The sequence below is a fragment of the Saccostrea echinata genome, unplaced genomic scaffold (genome assembly GCF_033153115.1).
Source record: "Saccostrea echinata isolate AGI-Se365-2 ecotype Australia unplaced genomic scaffold, CSIRO_AGI_Sech_v1 ptg000009l, whole genome shotgun sequence".
Lineage (NCBI taxonomy): Eukaryota > Metazoa > Mollusca > Bivalvia > Ostreida > Ostreidae > Saccostrea > Saccostrea echinata.
Window position 1 is genome coordinate 3602501 of NW_026889758.1, and position 19567 is coordinate 3622067.

The 19567-nt window shown below is 35.3% G+C and overlaps 1 protein-coding gene across 1 annotated transcript in view; it reads left to right on the top strand.

Moving 5' to 3' along the window:
* Positions 1-19567, top strand: part of LOC133181623 (uncharacterized) — a 136382-nt gene that overhangs the window by 42984 nt on the left and 73831 nt on the right. The window contains exons 56-89 of the mRNA XM_061316171.1: positions 108-150; positions 286-443; positions 2492-2665; positions 2882-3091; positions 3235-3277; positions 3397-3566; positions 3758-3934; positions 4054-4272; positions 4615-4657; positions 4997-5157; positions 5328-5504; positions 5654-5909; positions 6221-6390; positions 6500-6673; positions 7044-7293; positions 8338-8504; positions 8725-8889; positions 9227-9479; positions 11982-12148; positions 12364-12534; positions 12989-13253; positions 13353-13516; positions 14295-14468; positions 14641-14902; positions 15076-15248; positions 15539-15715; positions 15804-16059; positions 16169-16326; positions 16449-16622; positions 16942-17194; positions 17649-17812; positions 17934-18110; positions 18764-19025; positions 19111-19280. Coding sequence (XP_061172155.1) covers positions 108-150; positions 286-443; positions 2492-2665; positions 2882-3091; positions 3235-3277; positions 3397-3566; positions 3758-3934; positions 4054-4272; positions 4615-4657; positions 4997-5157; positions 5328-5504; positions 5654-5909; positions 6221-6390; positions 6500-6673; positions 7044-7293; positions 8338-8504; positions 8725-8889; positions 9227-9479; positions 11982-12148; positions 12364-12534; positions 12989-13253; positions 13353-13516; positions 14295-14468; positions 14641-14902; positions 15076-15248; positions 15539-15715; positions 15804-16059; positions 16169-16326; positions 16449-16622; positions 16942-17194; positions 17649-17812; positions 17934-18110; positions 18764-19025; positions 19111-19280 — 6177 coding nt within the window. The remainder of the gene's footprint in view (positions 1-107; positions 151-285; positions 444-2491; positions 2666-2881; positions 3092-3234; positions 3278-3396; positions 3567-3757; positions 3935-4053; positions 4273-4614; positions 4658-4996; positions 5158-5327; positions 5505-5653; positions 5910-6220; positions 6391-6499; positions 6674-7043; positions 7294-8337; positions 8505-8724; positions 8890-9226; positions 9480-11981; positions 12149-12363; positions 12535-12988; positions 13254-13352; positions 13517-14294; positions 14469-14640; positions 14903-15075; positions 15249-15538; positions 15716-15803; positions 16060-16168; positions 16327-16448; positions 16623-16941; positions 17195-17648; positions 17813-17933; positions 18111-18763; positions 19026-19110; positions 19281-19567) is intronic.

Sequence of the window (19567 nt, forward strand, 5' to 3'; positions counted from 1 at the left end):
TTTCCTTTGATTTTTTGAAATTGAGCAACAAGTTGATAATTTTTTAAGCCCTCCATTCTATTTACTTGATATTTTAAAAGTATAAGAATCTTTATTGTAATGTATAGGTGTGGAAGACAGCTTCAGCTTGATGGATGTGGTCCAATTGAGGTAAGTACAGTAACAACGTACTGCATAGTAATTATTTCCGTGTGTATTTTACATGTGCTTGCTATTGTATCAAAGCACTGTATCCTGTCCAGATGTAAATTTCATGAGGTTGTTTTGCTAATTTACATTAAACAGGTACAGGATTGAAGATGTTGATAGGAGTAACTTAGAGTTAACAGCAAAAATAAAGATTTGTCTTGAGGAGAGAACTTGTATATACGAGTCTGTATTGTTTGACAAACAGAGGATACCAAAACCAGGATGTAACTGGAACCTTAACTTTACATTACCAGGTTTGTCATCTTTGGAAATCACTGCTTTTTAGCTTACCTTAACAAAGCTAAGATGAGTTTATGCTAAATCCCTGAGGTCCGCATCTCAAATTTTTGTAGCTGGTCAATTTTCAAAGTGACTGTACTATAAGCCTTACATGAACACTAGACTTGTAGCTATGATGCATCTAGAAATATTCTCCAGGTCATGCTTGATGTGCTGCCTCTGACCTATGTTTTTAGCTCACCTGAGTTTAAAACTCAGGTGAGCTTTTCTGATCATATTTTGTAGTCTGTTCGTCTGTAAACTTTTCACATTTTTGACTTCTTCTCCAGAACCACTGGGCCAATTTCAACCAAACTTGCCACAAGGCATCCTTGGGTGAAGGGGATTCAAGTTTGTTCAAATGAAGGGCCACACCCTCATTCAAGGGGAGATAATTCAGAAATTGTGAACATTTGGTGGCATGTTTTAAAAATCTTCTTCTCAACAATCACTGGGCCAAAAAAGTTTAAACGTATAGAAAACCTTCTTTACATAGTGTAGATTCAAGTTTGTTCAAATCAAGACCCCTGGGGATAGGGTTGGGCCACAGTGGGAGATCAAAGTTTTACATTTTACAAGAACAGAAAAACCATAATTAGTCATATTGATATGGAAGCATCCTCAGATAGTGTAGATTCAATTTTGTTTAAATGATGACCCCTGGGGGTAGGGGTATCAAATTTTTACATAAGAATTTATAAGAAAAAAATCTTCAAAAATCTTCTGTTCAAGAATAGCAAAGCCATTTGTTATATTGTTATGGAAGCATCCTCAGGAAGTTTAAAATCAAGTCCCCCCCCCCCCCCCCGTAAACATTTCAATACTGATTTGTGCCTTTTCCTAGTCAATGTGTGCAGTGTGCAGGTCAGTGATGTGGCCCATGGGCCTCTTGTTTCAGATATGGAGCAAGATTAGTTTTGGGAAGGATCTCATTCTTAATAATTGTAAGTCCTACTGTGACCAAACTTGCATGGATGATACATGTGCATGTACGTTGTATGAAAATTTATTACCAATCAGGTTTTGGATGCTTCACCTGATCATTTCTTTTCCAATGTTTGGACAGCTGTAAACTATTAAAGCAGGTCTATTTCCAAGTAAATTTAGGCCCTTATTCTTACTTCCAGCAGATCTTGAATGTTACATCTGACCTACATGTATATTGCCAGTCAATTTTAAGGTTTTTGAGCAGGTCTATTTCAAAGTAACTGTCAGCACCACCCGACCAAACTTGCATAAATGATGCAAGGGATGTTTACCTTTAATGTTGCTTCTGATCAACATTTTATGGATGAATGATAAGCATTATGTTCCTAGGGCAAGTCCATTCCCAAGTATCTATGCTTCATCTGAACCAACCTTGAAAATGATGCATTAAGGGTTGCATCTGAACTATATGTTTCTTTAAGATAGTCCAAGTTTTGGAGCAGGCCTATTCCCAAATAACTGTAAGTTCTACGACTTGATTACTTTTGTATTAGAAATTGGGTGCTGCATTTGACCTAAATTTTTTGGAGGAGTGGTCAGACTTGTTTGGAGCAGATCAACTCATATAACTGTAAGCCCTACTAGGATCAAATATGCAATGGTGATGTACTGCATACAGGGTTATTTTTACTCAGTGTTATTTTCAACCAATCACACCCATGATGATGACTCATTTTAAATTCACCTTGAGACAGCTGAATCTGTCTTCAGTAACTTTGCCCCATTTTGAATTCATCCACTTGCCCACAGGGCAAATGGGCAAAAATCAAACAGAAAAAAATTTCTTGGCAGCCTTGCTCCAGATGCTTTATTTATAATAAGAAAGTCACTCAAATGACCTATTACAGTATAACTATCTGCTCAGTCTTCCCTTCTCAATTTTTAACCCACATTTTATTCTTTACAAATGTATATACATGTAAATGTAAAAAAAAAAAAAAAAAACATTGATGGGGCTTGCTAGCTGGCTAAGTCAATTTGAGCCCTTCCCATGGGTTTGTATATTTATAGTCTTGTTTTTATATACTACATGTAGATTTCTCCTTGGCAAACTGGTACAACAGTATAGGTGCTGCTATTGGATCCCAGCTCTCCACCCTGAATGCTGCTAAACTTCTAGAAGAACTTGGTATTGCCAAATACATGCAGGAGATTCCTTGTCATAGATCTGGTCCAGTATACAGTCCTGCTGTCAGTGGGTGGAAAAAAGGTCAAAGCTTTTACATAATTATCAGTAATTAATAAAATCAAATAAAGGCATGCAGTGTATTGAAGGTTAAGTATTTTCTAAATATGGTTAAGAGATACATTTATTTCTGAGGTATACGATCACTGTAATTGATTAAGTCATAGAAAGCTGTATTAGTTCATATGTTTATTACATTCCAAATTCCATAGGCAACTAACACTTCTACCATAATTGTAGACTGCCAGTTGGAAGTTGCTATGATGCCAATCTCTGACTCAGTCACATGTCTGGTAAAGGACACCTGTACCTCAGTCAGTTGTTGTATGGATGTTGGATTCATGAAGACATCATTTGAGACTTATTTAACATTGGATGCCTGTAACTATTGGATGGAAGTTGGTATTGAGAAGCTGTCATTTAACATCAGTCTCAAAGATGTAACATTTGGTTGGTATCATGAAAGAATTAATTTGTAATGTATTAAATGTAAAGTTGTTTCATTTGTCAATGCATGTGCTTTTTTTCTGACATTTGCTGAGAATTAAACATGTATCTCTAGCTACCTTGTGTTATTTTTTATTTATTTTCAGGTGTGAAGAACCAGTTTTACTTGAACAGTGTGATTCGTATTGAGTAAGTTATGATTATACCCCCCCCCCCCCCCCCCATTTTCAGCAAAATTTGCTTCTTAGCCTTCAATTCCTAAAAGACTCTTTGCATGAACACTGTTTTATGACTTCTTTATTATATAGTTACATGATTGAAGATTTGACTGTGGAGAGGCAGTTTAGAGTATCCCTGACACTGAAAGCTTGTTTTGAGGCCTCTGATGATAGTAAATGTTTGATCAACGTTGATGTCTTGAAGAACACCCTGGTGCCAAAATCAATCTGTGACTGGACCGCAAGTTTTTCTACACCAAGTATGGCATTTCTTGCTAAAAAAGAATGCTGTGTGATTAAACAAATAAGAAAATGAGCATTCTTATTTATCATGTTAATATTTGCCTTTTCAGATTTTGACCATGGGTCTTATTTATCATGTAAATATATGCCTTTAATTACAGATTTTGACCTTGGTTCTTATTTATCATGTTAATATTTGCCTTTACAGATTTTGACCTTGGTGCCTGGTACAATAATCTTGGTATCAGTCCAGGATCAGTTCTCTCCCTTGTCAATAAAGACAAGCTGTTAAATGAGCTGGGAATCAGATCTTATTTAAGTTCCGATCCTTGTTCATTTACTTCTCTGACCTTTAGTCCAGCCAACAGTAATGGATGGAAAAATGGTAAACATAACATTAGTCCTTCTGTTTGTAAAATTTGTTTGTTCTGATCTTTCATTTGTCTCACTAACATAATGCTACCCATTAGTTTAAAGTACATTCTTCAATTTGCACTTTCATAGACTGTAAGAAGGACTTAACCAATGCTCTCCCCACCTTTCCATCCAATGTGAGATGTAACATCCCTTCCTTCTGCACTGGAGTAACTTGTTGTATTGAAGAAAATAAAGTATTAAGGAGTCACCTCACTGTGGGAGTGGAACTAGATGACTGTAACCATGTCCTGACATTCCAAGTAGAACAACTCAAAATCAAAATACAGCTCCATGACTATTCTTTTGGTAAAGTATTTCTCTGCCTTTAATAACAACTAGATGTATTTTATTTCACATGTAAGACTTAAATAAGTCCAAACTTGGGTAGTCTTATGAAAGCATGTAAAACAGAAATAAGTCAGAACTCATAAAGTTTTATGAAATCCAGAGCTGCATGTATTCATGTACTACATGTAGTACAAATTTTAGCAGATTTTCTTGTATATTAAATATTTGTTACAACTGCAAGTTAAATCAAATTATTCTTGTTTTGGCATCATTTATGCTTGTTTGAAACCATGTTGAATGACAAGGCTATTGGAAATCTTTGATTTACTTTTCAAAAGAATGGTTTCTTTGAATTTACAGGTGTAACTGAGAAAAGATACTTGATGAGTGTAATTCAGTTTGAGTAAGTTTTATTTTACAATATATATATATATATATATATATATATATATATATATATATATATATATATATATATATATATATATATATATATATATATATTCATAAATTATACTGCATTGTGAATGGAGGATACAAGAATTCAAACCTTTTGACTTGGAAATTCCCCCTTTGAATAGTTGTCAAAATTAAGTTATGTAAAAGGAATAATTAAGGCTTCTTTAAAGGAAAAAAAAAGTAACTGATGCTCATATCCATTGTAATACATGTACATATCATTATTACATAATGTAAATGTATTCTTCAGTATTGAAATTTCCTATTTATTTTAAAAATTCAGGTTTAAAATTGAGGACATCCCAGCAAAGAAAGCTTACAAAATATCAGCCACCCTGAGTGTATGTTATGGAGTAGGACCCTGTGTCTTAGATTCCCTAGACTTGCTCAAGGACTTCGAACTTCCCAAAACACTTTGTGAATGGGGCACTGGCTTTCAGATAGGTACAGTACAAATTTAACATTTTTGTGTGAAAATAAAACTCACTGTATAGTCAAATAGGTTGTCATGAATGAAAAGTGTCAATAAATATCATGATCTATGTAGAATTCCCTGACATCTACATTTTGCCCTTCATGCAATCCACATGACACTTTTTAATGTTCCATTCCAGATTTTTCTGGAACCTCCTGGTTGTTGGACAAAGGTTTAAGTATTGACTCAGCCCTGTCAACAGCAGATGCTTCTGAACTATTATCGACATTAGGAATACAGGACTTCCTTAAAACAACTGATCAGTGTGACCGCAGTAGTTCTCTATACAGGCCAAACATCAATGGATGGAAGAATGGTTGGTATTATTGTTTTAAGTAAAACACATTGATATTTTGAAGCAGTGGTTGTTTGCTGCATTTTAATTCAAAAATGTGAATACATTATTGGGACAAAGCTTAATGAACTAACTGTTGAATGAACAAAGAGTATTATCTTATTATATAGAGTGTCCAAATACTGGTGTTCCATCACCGCTGCCAAGTTCAGTCTCCTGTCAGATCCCACAAGTCTGTACTGGGATTGACTGCTGTGCAGAGATTGGTTTCCTGGGAGGTAGAACTATCAACGTACAGGTCCTACTGGATCCTTGTGAAGCCGTCATGAGTCTTAACATAGAAAAGATGCAATACAACTTGACTCTCTTTGACTACGACTTTGGAACAACAGATCATTTTACACTGCAGGGAGCCATAAGAATTGAGTATGTACAAATTATATATATGTCATATCTTGAAATGTTATTCTTCAGTGTAATTGACAAATTAGGTGTATAGACTGAAAAAAATTATATCCCTGGATTATAACAATACATATGTTGAGAAAGTTGAAAGTTCATTTTGAATGGCGCACCAAGTATTCACTCATGTATCTCTCACTTAAATTCAAGCTTTTAAAATCTCGCTGTTCATGCCAAAACAACATCAAATTTTGTAACTAACAAGTTCATGTATTTGTATATAACATAAGGACATATGTTCCACATTCAATAAATTGTGTTTTTGCTTTACAAAGTTTCAACGTCCAGAATTTGGTCATAAAAAGAAAGTACTTGATAAACATGAACCTGAGTGTATGCTTAGAGTCATCAAATCCAACAGCCTGTGTGTACTCAGCCACTATCTTCAAAAACACTCTGCTACCAAAGAAACCATGTAATATGAACCTCGACTTTATCAATCCAAGTAAGATTATTCAATCAAATAACTGGTAAATTGTTACATGTATTTTCTTTGTCTCTGATGAAATTTTTTTTATTTATTCATTTTAAAAGTTGTTTAAATCATATCAAAGGTTTTGACCTGACATCATGGAAAACCTTGAATAACTTTGGCCCTACCCTGACTCCTGAGGAGACTAAGTTCCTGTGGAGAGAGATTGGTGTAGAGGAATATGTAGGGGTGGGATGTTCTAGGTCATCCCCACCCTACAGTCCACAGACACATCCGGGCTGGAATGTCCCCACAAGTAAGATTCATGTTTATCAGACATTTGGAATTTTTCATGTGAGACTTTATAATGATCCCCAGGCCTTGAAAAAAGGGGCATATTGGTTTGCACCTATTGATCGGTCAGTAGATTTGTAGACCTACAGGCATTCAGAATATTGTACGCAAGGCTTTATTTTATTTTTCACAAAATGCAATCTCAATACAGAATAGTTACCAAACACTTTCTCTTTTGTGCAAGAAGTCTTTGAAAGATTTGCTATTTGCATTATAAACTTTTAAAATATAGTAAACTAGTAATTCAACTGCTAAAGATGTTATCAATTTAGCAGTAATAAATATGATGTAGCAGTATTTGGTTCTAATCAACTTCTGACTTTTCTCTAAAGAGTGTGCAGTGAATCCTCCAAAACAAGCCAGTAACCACCTGAACTGTCACATCACGTCCAACTGTACAGGAATCTCTTGCTGTATGGATGACCCTGTTACTGGAATGGCCTACCAGTTCTCTATTGACATCAGTGCTTGTGATGAAAAACTGACCATCACACTGGAGAAAATGACATTTACATTGTCTCTGTTTGATTATACCATTGGAACAAAAGAGACAGTGAGATTGTTTGGAGTCCTAGATCTAGAGTAAGTGGTCAACTGTTTTATATCTTTATTAGCTCACCTGAGCCGAAGGCTCAAGTGAGCTTTTCTGATCACATTTTGTCTGTAGTCCGTCTGTCCATCTGTCTGTCCGTCTGTAAACTTTTCACATTTTCGACTTCTTCTCCAGAACCACTGGGCCAATTTCAACCAAACTTGCCACAAAGTATCCTTGGGTAAAGGGGATTCAAGTTTGTTCAAATGAAGGGCCACACCTTCTTCCAAGGGGAGATAATTAAGAATTCGTGAAAAATTAATGGCATCATTAAAAAATCTTCTTCTCAAGAACCACTGTGCTTGAAAATATGAAACTTATGTGGAAGCATCCTCAGGTACATGTAGTGTACATTCAAGTTTGTTCAAATCATGACCCTCAGGGGTCGGGTGGGGCCACAATGGGCGATCAAAGTTTTACATAGGAATATATAGGAAAAATCTTTAAAAATCTTCTTCTCAAGAACAGCAAAGCCATGATTGGTCATATTTACATGGAAGCATCCTCAGGTAGTGTACATTCTAGTTTGTTCAAATCATGACCCCCGGGGGTAGGATGGGGCCACAATAGGCGATCAAAGTTTTACATAGGAATACATAGTAAAAATCTTTAAAAAAAACTATTTCTTAAGAATAGCAAAGCCATGATTGGTCATATTTATATGGAAGCATTCTTAGATAGTGTACATTCAAGTTTGTTCAAACATGACCCCTGGGGGTAAGGTGGGGCCACAATGGGTGATCAAAGTTTTACATAGGAATACATAGGTTAAATCTTTAAAAATCTTCTACTCAAGAACAGCAAAGCCATGATTGGTCATATTTGAATGGAAGCATCCTCAGATAATGTAGATTCAAATTTGTTCCAATTCAGGTGAGCGATGTGGCCCCTGGGCCTCTTGTTTTTTAATTTTTAACAATTTCAGGTATTGCTTTAACTTGTATTGATGTGTATTACTGTTGATCTTTGTTTTTTCCTAACTTATTACTGTGTAAATTTTAATGTTTTTCATGTCTTCTATTAATTCATTATAGATACTTGATTGATGATCTAACACTGAGTGGTGAATTTGTTGTGGATCTAAGGATCAAGTTGTGTTACACCAAGGGTCAGAGTTGTGAACAAGATGTTAAAGCTGTGACAGGACTAAGACTGCCTAAATCACTGTGTCAGCTACAGACAGGACAGTTCCCAATTCCAGGTATCAGCCCAATATTTTTATTTCATACATTTACATTCTGGGAGTAGGGACAAGTGTTTGTCTTTAACTTGCCTTTTCAAAGGATTGAATTTTTGAGGTAATGAAATAGATTTGTTTTACTATATCATATGGATGTTTTAGAATGCCAAACTAAGTATTGGTAATAGCAATCATTGAATCTAGACATCTGAAATTATGAGCTTTGGATCATTGCTTTCAGGTTTCTCACTCAGTAAATGGATGAAAGATAAGATTGATGGACCAGTCTTACAGCAGTGGGCTGTAGATCTTCTCAAGTCAGAACTAAAGTTATCTTCTTATCTCACTGAACCTATGTGTAAAAGGACTGACCTTTCTCAAGAAACCAGCAACTGGAATGTTAAAGGTTAGAAAGTAATCATTTACAAAATAGTCAAAACTTAGCAAGAGTCTCATGTCACTGCTCTGTATCCATATAATGGTCTGAGAAAAGCAGAAGATTCAGATACTGTGAAATCACTCATTTTTGTAGGGGTTAATTTCATTGCTTTTGAGGTATAAAGAGGCCCACAAATTCATACCTACCATGAAATATAGAATTCCTTATAGAAAACTACTCAACAGAGATCTTCATCCTCAAAATCAAATACGAACAAACCCAAATTTTTTCCTCCAACCTCGAAAATATGACCCCATGAAAATATGTGATTTTACAGCGATTAACAATGACAACTTGTTTCCAGATTGTAGTGAAAGCATCGCAGTTCCAGCTCTGCCAGCCCACACTTCCTGTAAACTCTCTGACTCGTGTTCTGCTGTAAAGTGTTGTACGGATCTAGACTTACTGAAAACATCAGTCCAGTATGAAGTCAATGTAGACAGGTGTAAAGGAAAAGTGTTCATCAAAGTGGAGAAATTGGAGATTGTGATCCTCCTTACAGAATTTGAATTTTCAAAATGGCAGAGACAGTCAATACAAAATGTTTTTACAATTCAGTAAGTAGTTCAGAGTGTTTATGCATTTTTAGGTCACCTGAGTCACTTAGGTGACCTATTGCTATCCATTGTCATCCGTTGTGTGTTAACATTTAAACATTTTCAGCTTCTTCTCTGAAACCGCTCAACCAACTTCAACCAATTTTGGCATATAGCATCTATGGATGAAGGGAGACAAAAATTTTTAATTTCATGGTCCCCCCCCCCCCCCCCAGGGCCTGAGGGGTGGGGCTAAAACCACCAAAATTTATGCAATCTTTAAAAATCTTCTTTACTCCTGGACATCAAGCAGTCAAACTGTTGGCAAGATTGTAATAAGCATTGAGCCCTCTACCAAAAATGTGAAATTCATAGTCCCAGGGTCAGGGGTTCTGGTGCTAGGGTGGGGCTCTATTGATTATGTAGTGAAAATGCATTATTTCTTTGAAAATCTTCCTCTCTGCTCCTGGATATTAAATAAACTAACTACATGTAAGTACATAGTTATGATGAGCATGGCTGCCTCTTCCAAAATTGTGAATTTCATGGCCCCAGGGTCAGGGGTTCTGGTGTTAGGGCGGGGCTCTATTGATTATATAGTGAAAATGCATTAAATCTTTGAAAATCTTCTTCTCTACTCATGGGTATTAAATAAACTAACTAAGTACATAGTTATGTTGAGAGAGAGTGCCTCTTCAGAAAGTTTGAATTTCATGGCCCCTGGGTCAGGGGTTCTGGTGTTAGGGCGGGGCTCTATTGATTATATAGTGAAAATGCATTATTTCTTTGAAAATCTTCTCTGCTCCTGGGTATAAAATAAACAAACTAAGTACATAGTTATGATGAGTGAGAGTGCCTCTTCAGAAATTGTGATTTTTCGTGGCCCTAGGGTCAGGGGTTCTGGTGTTAGGGTGGGGCTCTATTGATTATATAGTGAAAATGCATTAAATCTTTGAAAATCTTCTTCTCTACTCATGGGTATTAAATAAACTAACTAAGTACATAGTTATGTTGAGTAAGAGTGCCTCTTCGAAAATTTTGAATTTCATGGTCCCTGGGTCAGGGGTTCTGGTGTTAGGGCGGGGCTCTATTGATTATATAGTGAAAATGCATTATTTCTTTGAAAATCTTCTCTGCTCCTGGGCATTAAATAAACTAACTAAGTACATAGTTATGATGAGTGAGAGTGCCTCTTCAGAAATTGTGAATTTCATGGCCCTAGGGTCAGGGGTTCTGGTGTTAGGGTGGGGCTCTATTGATTATATAGTGAAAGTGCATCAATTCTTTGAAAATCTTCTTCTCTGCTCCTGGGTATTATTTAAACAAAGGAAGTGCATGGTTATGATAAGCAAGAATACCTCTTCCAAAATTGTGAAATTAATGTCCCCAGGGTCAGGGGTTCTGGTGAAAGGGGGGGGGGGGGGCTCTATTGATTATGTAGTGAAAATTCATAATTTCTTTCAAAATATTATTTCTACTCCTGGTTATAAAGCAAAGAAACAAGTGTATAGTTATGATGAGCAAGGATGCTTTTACAAAATTTTAAAACTTGTGGTCCCAGGGGTTCTGTTGTGTCTGTGGGGGGGGGGGGGGGGGGGGGGGGGGCTCTATTGATAATATAGTGAAAATGGGTGAATTCTTTGAAAATCATCAACTACATGTAATTGCATAGTTATGATGATGAGGGTACCTCTTCCAAATTTGTAAATTTGGTGTTAGGGTAGGGCTGTGTTAAATAGTGAAAATGCGTTATTTCTTTGAAGATCTTTTCTGCTCCTGGGCTTATTGGAGGCAAACAGAGTAAAAAGTTTTAATAAGCAAGGGTATTTTTACCAGAATTTTGAACATCTGGACCATTTAGTCAAGTGTTCTGGTCCTGGCCAGGGCTCTATTAATTTGAATTCTACTGAGTGAAGTTATTCCCCTTTGCCATTCACCTTTGATGATTAATCACTGTAGATAATGTATTTGAAAGGTTAATAGAATAAGAGAATTATGCAAGAACATTTATTGTATAATACAGAAAGTACTTTCTAAGTCTAAATGATCAGGTAGACTTGGAAATAATACATGAATAAAAATGAAACAAAAATAACATCTTTTTAAATGTTCTTCAAAGGCCAAGTGAGGTCAATGTGAGAGGTAATAGACATTTTGTTAAAAGTCTGCATGGTAATAGTGATAAATGGGGGACAGATAAATAGATACTAGATCAATTATTTTGTTGATCTTAATCATACTATTTTTCTTGCTTTTTTGCAACAAAGCTTCATTTATCAGTTTATGGATCCTCTAAATTGTTGTACTCAGGTGACTCTTAAGGCCCTTGGGCCTCTTGTAATTTTTTTTACAAGCAAATTTATCAGTCCTTAGTGTTGGTAAAAGAAATAGTAAACTGTAAAGTTAGAAATATTGAAGAAAATAAAGTTAAAATAAGATTTTGCAGTAGTACTTACAGAGTGTTTACTTTTTGAACAAGTTTTGCAGTGTTACATCTACCTATCTTTCTTAAATCAACCATAGGTATAAAGTTGACTATGTTTTGGCTGAGAAGGCATTCTTGTTCAGTGTGAACTTCAGTGCGTGTTTTGAGACAAGCGGTGATTGCATGCTAAACTTTCCTATTATGACAAATACCAAAATCCCGATGCTGGATTGCAACTTCAAAAACCTGTCATTTGCCATACCAGGTTGGTTTAGATTTTAGTGAATTTCAGACTTGAATTTTAATGATGTCTTTGATGATATTAAATAAAAAGTTCATATCAAATTTTTATCAAGGTCAATCGTAATTTTGAAAAGTAAAGACAAAGCAAAAAAGATACTTGATGACACAGTATAGGAATGCACAAGGTATATTGCATTGGAAAAGGAGATAATGAAATTCAATATCAATATTTTTCAGGGTTTGATTTCAACAGTTTCTTGACAAGCAAAGGTATTTCTACATCCCTGACAACACTTCCAGATTTACTGTCAGAGCAGTTACTGGAAACTCTTGGAGTAAAGGGATTCTTCAGCAGTAATCCCTGTAATAGATCTGACTACACAGCAACATCATCAGGATTTGAAATTGGTTTGTTAAATGATTAATCCTAACATTAGGTACATGCCAACTGAGAATACATCAGAAGTGATTGTTTAACATTTTATGCCCTTGTTTACAGCTAACACTGTATGCCCTTGTTTACAGCTAACACTGTATGCCCTTGTTTACAGCTAACATTGTGTGTCCTTGTTTACAGCTAACATTGTATGTCCTTGTTTACAGCTAACATTGTGTGTCCTTCTTTACAGTTAACAATGATGCCCTTGTTTACAGCTAACATTGTGTGTCCTTGTTTACAGCTAACATTGTGTGTCCTTCTTTACAGCTAACACTGTATGCCCTTGTTTACAGTTAACATTGTATGTCCTTGTTTACAGCTAACATTGTATGTCCTTGTTTACAGCTAACATTGTATGCCCTTGTTTACAGCTAACATTGTGTGCCCTTGTTTACAGCTAGCATTGTATGTTCTTGTTTACAGCTTCCAGTTGTACAGAGAACATCTCTCCTTTCCTATCCCCTCTGTCCAGTGACACTAACTGTCGAGTGTCTACTTCCTGTATGGACATTCAGTGCTGTACAGACATGACAATCATTGGGAGAACCCTAAACTACAGAATCAGTGTGGATGCCTGTGAACTTTCTCTCAATATCCAGATAGAGGAATTCAAGTTTGAGCTGTCTCTGATTAATTTCCAGTTTGGAGTGCCTCAGAAATTCAGCATAGATCAAGTTTTCTCCCTAGAGTAAAGTTTTTACTTTTGAAAATTGGAGAAGAATTTTTGTTCTTGACATTCAATAGTTTTAGAGTACATGTATTAACCTTTCTATTTTGTATGTTTTAGATACCTCATCAGAGATTTGAGTGGACAGAGACAGTACATTATAGATGCTACATTGACAGTATGCTTCAGTGACTCTCCATCTTGTGTGATCAGGAACAACATATTACAAAATTATTTGGTAACCAAACCAGTGTGTGCATGGTACACAGGATTTGCAAATCCAGGTAGTTATTGCAAACACAGAGCTCCATAATCATGAATATCTTCAGGTGTGGTGCCTGATATTTTGTATGGATTTGTAGATCTACCTTTCTCCGCATCTTCGCTAGCCAAGGGTTTCTGATACGCTACTCTCCTCATAAGCCCTTGGCATACGGTGTTAAAAAAAAGTTGGGATTTTTTTCTCAAGCTGTGATTGGAGTTGATCGACATCATTCGACCAATCAGCAATTGTTTTTTGTAAATGACGATATTTGCGTTCAGGATATATCTTGACTCTTTAATATCGGGAATGAAAAACGCAAGTAAACAACGATCCGTAAGATAACATGCCATTTATGAATAGCTATATGGTGTCATCCAATATCTTAAGGTACGTGCAAAATATGTGATTAAGAATTTATACTGAAGATGTAAATTTGCATTTTAACATGTTTAATAACAAATTAACATAACTCAATACCTTCTTGTTAATTATTCTTTAAAAAACATTATATTTTTAAATACGCTTTTTATTTCTGTCGATGACGCAGTCTGTGCGTACCTGGTAAGAAGCGTGATCATGTGACGAAAACAATCCCGTCTTTTGTCAGCACCGTATGCCAAGGGTTTATGAGGAGAGTAGCGTATCAGAAACCCTTGGCTAGCGAAGATGCCTTTCTCCGTTGTTTAAATATATTTTGAAGTTTTTGTTAGAGATGTGAAACAAGAAGACAGGTCATACAATCTGTATAAGTTTCAATTTCAAACTTTGATCTTTCCTATTCTCATATTTTCTTAAAGGTTTTTCATATTCATCATGGTTAACAACAAACAGTTTACCAACATCTGGACTACTAGATAGCACACATCTACCTAAATTATTGGAGGCACTTAGCATATCTAAATACATCAAAACTCCATCCTGTGACAAAGACAAAGGAATCTATAGGAATTCATTTAATGGATGGAACTCAGGTCATAGATTTTCTAAATGGCATTATCATAACTTCATTCATGGAATATTGATTAAGAATAATTAAAGGGTATTTTTAAATTTTGATATTTTTTGAAAAATCAAAATTAATTTCATCTGTAGTAGAAGTGAAAAATCATTGCAAGTCAGAATCAAACAATTGAATATCTACAGATTGCCATCTTGATGACAGCATCAGCAGACCCTCTATAGATAAGAATCTGGCCACCTGTTTTCTGGACAAGACTTGTACAGGAGTTCAGTGTTGTATGCATGTCCCCAGAGTTGGACTGTCTGTAGAAGCTTTTGTGGAAGTCAGCGCTTGTGACCATCAGCTCAGAGTGGGCATTGAAAACCTAAAATTTAACAGAAGTTTGCACAGTTACAGATTTGGAGAATTGGAGAAATTTGATTTGTTTGGATTTTTTGAGATAGAGTAAGTTTTCTCATCATGTTTTTCCTACTAGATCAAATCACTTGAATTTGTATATTATAACATTTATCATTCTTGAAATATACACTTACATATAAAAAAGCCTTAACATTTATAGACTAAGCAAAGTTTTGTATTGGCAACTTGCCATATTAAGTCTAAGTTGGTATTTGTAGTTTTGTGATAACAGACCTAGCTTACAATGGTGAAGGTGGAGAATATCTTGTAAACTTGAACATGAGTGTCTGCATGGAGTCAGGACAACCCTGTCATCCCATTGTACCAGTATTCAGCAATACAGTTCTACCAAAGGGAGTGTGCAACAGAAATCAAGATTTCAGAGACAAAGGTTAGATTCTATAACACATAATACATAAGACAACATTCTATATTGTAGACAATATTCACAATATTTTAGAGGACCTTGTGTTGTTTGTAAATTAAGAGAACCATATATAAATTATAACGAATTTAAACAATCAAAACAGGTGTACCAAATTTTATACCAGGTATTCCAAGTGTTTTTTTTATTTGTTTCAATACAGTACATGCATACATGTATATTACAAATATCATGAAGATGTACGATAATCTGCAAATACATGTACATAAATCAATATTGGATATGCTTGTTGATAGCGTTCTCACTGAAAACATGGAAAACTACTCATGGAGTGGGATCATCTTTGGATATCCACCATGTTAAACAACTGTTTCAAGATCTTGGTGTGGGTCCATATCTACTGAGTCCATTAGAGAAGTGTGACTGGAATGAATTCCCATATAAAGCAGCCAATTCTACTGGATGGGTCGATGGTATGACGATGAAATTACATATCCTAGGGTGAATGTTTGAAATATCAGAAAAGTATGACTATGAAAGAAAGTCTGTGTTCTTTTGTAGGTTGTGCAACAGAAACCAAGGGCTTGAGTTCATTGGGAACACACACAAGATGTGGGATATCCAGGTCATGTAGTGAAGTTAAATGCTGCCTGCACTCAGATGTCCTTGACATGAATTTGAATACTTTCATTAACATTGATACCTGTAATGGTAAAATATATGTAGGAATTGAGAAATACCAATGGAGCCATAAACTTCTGGGATACAAATTCGGAGAGTTGAGACATGTGTCCTTGTATGGAATGCTTAATATGGAGTAAGTAATGAACTTTCAATGTGTTTGCATATAATTCAATTAAAAAATAAGTATTAGGATAGAATTTGTTGTGGACATTGCTTACAATATCGTTAACATTCTGTTTTAGCTACATGATAACAGACTTGGTAACATCTTATGGAGTGAGCCTAAACTTGAGTGTATGCTTTGAGTCATCTGGGGCATGTGAAATCAGTATCCCTGTTTTAAAGGAAAACAAACTTGTACAGTCTTCATGTAACTGGACCAGGGACTTTGTTATTAATGGTTTGTATGAAAATAGTTCTTATAAAAGTGGAATATGTACTCCATAAAGAATTCATGATTCAAGAGCAGGGATTTTCTTGCCAAGAAGTCTTAATAGTAATGTTTCTAATACTCTTTGTTAGATTTCTCCTTGGAGAGTTGGTTGGACATGAAAGGTTACAAAGTTGATGCCATGCTACCTTCCTTTGCTGTGTCCGAGTTGATGCATGACCTTGACATCGTTCAGTATCTGGGAGACTCCAGCTGCAATAGAAAAACTATTCCTTTCCATCCTAGCAAAAATGGCTGGAACAATGGTCAGTCTAGACAGTGTAGAATTATAAGAAATAATTTTGTTGGATGCTGTTTTATCAATCTACTGAATCATCTTGAGGAGTGTCCTATGCTATAAGATTGATTAATCACCATCTCCTTTTTAAAATTCTTCATTATCATGACTTGTTTCTAAGTTTGTCTTGTAGGTTATACTACATTTTCTTTTTACCTCCATTTTCTCTTTGAATATTTTCATATTACAGAAATTTCATTTTAGTGAGCAGAATATTTTTAGATTTTATGCTGAACTTTACTGCAGGGTTTCTGTGAATACTGTAATAATTCTATATTTATCTGCAGGCTGTGATCAGTATGTGTCACTGACTTCCATCAGCTCTAACACAACCTGCCACCTTTATGAGTTCTGTACTGGAGTGAGATGCTGCTCTGATCTCCCTGTATTGGGGAGGTCTATCAATTCCTGGATGATACTGGACCACTGTAACTACAGACTCAGTGTGGGGTTTGAGAAGTTCTCTGTCAATATTAGTCTTCACACATACTCTTTTGGAACACAACAAACTATAAATGTTAATGGAGTCATGAGACTGAGGCAAGATATTATTGATATTTATGATGTTTATTTTTGGTAAAAAGTCAATGCAAATTTCACAATATAGATGAACATTTGGTGTACTTAATTGTAGCATTAGGCAGGTGCCAAAAACATGTCTGTATATATTGAATATCTTACATACTAAGCATGTGTCCATTGTATTTGTAAATTTTGAATTCATTATCATTCCTGAAAAACTTGGGAAAACCAAGTACATGTACTATCCCAAGGAGATTGCTTGGGTCTTGCATGTTACAAATTACAGATTTTTGAAATTCTTGGGCAACATTGTTTCATCTGTCAGTTAATTTTGTTTAATACTTCTATGGATGCTTTACAGTGCTGTATTATACTCAGGTGACTGTTAAGGCCCTTGGGCCTCTTGTTAATTAAAAAGAATCTTCATATTGGTATTGTGAATATGATAGTTTTACTCTTTTTTTTAAAACAGATTTACTATTGATGATCTAACAAGTGAGCGGAAATATCTTGTAAACCTAAACCTACAGATTTGTTTTGAGACATCCAAAGCTTGTATTGTTAATGTAGATGTGTTCACAAACACAAAACTGCCAAAGAAACCTTGTGATTGGACCACAGATTTTCTTGATGACAGTAAGCTTTACACATTATTTGAATCAATTACTCAGTGCACCTTGTAAATATACCAGTAAAAGAAAATTAATTTCATAGTTGTTTCATTATTGAATTTTGATGACATCAATGCTTGATGTAGGTTTTTCCTACAATATTTGGAGACTTGGGAAGAGAATCTCTACACCTGGCTTGTCTGAGAATAACCTTGCACAGCTCATGCAAGATCTAGGTCTGTCTCAGTTTGTGTACAAAGGCAGGGAAAGATGTAGCCACGTAAAGTCACCATTCATTGGTGCAACAAATAACTGGATCAGTGGTGAGTCTATTTCATTTGATTTGGGATTTATTGGGGCTCTGCATCAAATAAAAATAACCATTTCTTTCTTTTAAGAATTTTGTGTTCCATTACTTGAATACCTCTCAGTCTATATAGCTGTACTTCATATTATTACAAAGGCACAGAGTGCTTGTCATGGTTACTGTACATGTTGAAAAGGGCCAGTATTAGTACCATAATTACTCATCTATCAAATGAAACATGATATCTGCAAGCATCTTCATTAAGTTTAGATTATGGTTGTTCAAACCTGGAACAATGGATGGAGACAAAAAGAGTCAAGAAAAATGTTTCTGTAGGAAAAAAAAAATATAAAATTGTATTTGAAGAAATTCTGGAATACAAATTGTCCAACTCCCTTGCCCTGGGGTAGGAGTGAGACCACAAAGGGGGGTCCAAAGTTTTACATAATAGAAACTTCTTGGAAAAATCTTCATATGAAGTACAAAGGCTCAAATTGTGAGATTTTTATGCAGTCATCATGTAGTAAACACTTAAATTTGATCCGAACATGTACCTTTGGAGAATGAAAAAGTCTGACCTGAGCAGTGATCTTTATTATTTATATAAATATATATAATAAATGTTTGACAGAAACTTCTGAAATCGGTGAATGTTATGACTATTTTCAGAGTGTAACCAGACACTGATTCAGCCTCTCCCATCCCTGTCTGGTACCCCAGCGATCTGTCACATCTCCACTTCCTGTGCTGACATCCAGTGTTGTGTGGACGTACCTGCCATCAGTTCCTCCTTCTTTACAAAACTAGAAATTGACCCTTGTACTTTCCAAATGGTTGTCAGCATTGATCAACTAAGCTTCTCCAAGAACTTGTTTGATTATGAATGGGGACAAGAAGAAGAAATGTGGCTCTTTGGAGTAGTCAGAATGACGTAAGTTTAACTTACATATAAATCAGAATGCATTCTTCTAAATTACTCCTGATGAAAACTTATATTTGGATTTTAAATTACCCAGGTTCCAGGCATTTGATATGTACACAGATGGGTACTTCATCATAAACCTGAGACTGGATGTGTGTTTAGAAGCCCTGAAGGTCCCTAATTGCAATGTCTCTGTTAATGTACTGAAAGATTACTATCTACCCAAAAAAGTTTGCAAATGGGATGCCTCCTTCATCATATCAGGTAACCTTTTTTTGTGCTTTCACTGTAAATGAAATGTACTTAATATTTCTAATCTTTCAATTGGTGTAATTTATGTACCAAAAAAAGAAGTATGTATTGATACCTTCACACTTTTCTTTAGATGGGTAGAATTTTATACTCAGTATGAATTTTACTTTACTCTTTTAACAACTGTATACTAATATGAAGACTCAATTTAAAAATAATTTCTTAATACTGGGGTGTGATATGCAATATACAGAAATTATCCAGGTCTGTTTTATTTACAAAAGTATTAACAGATGCTT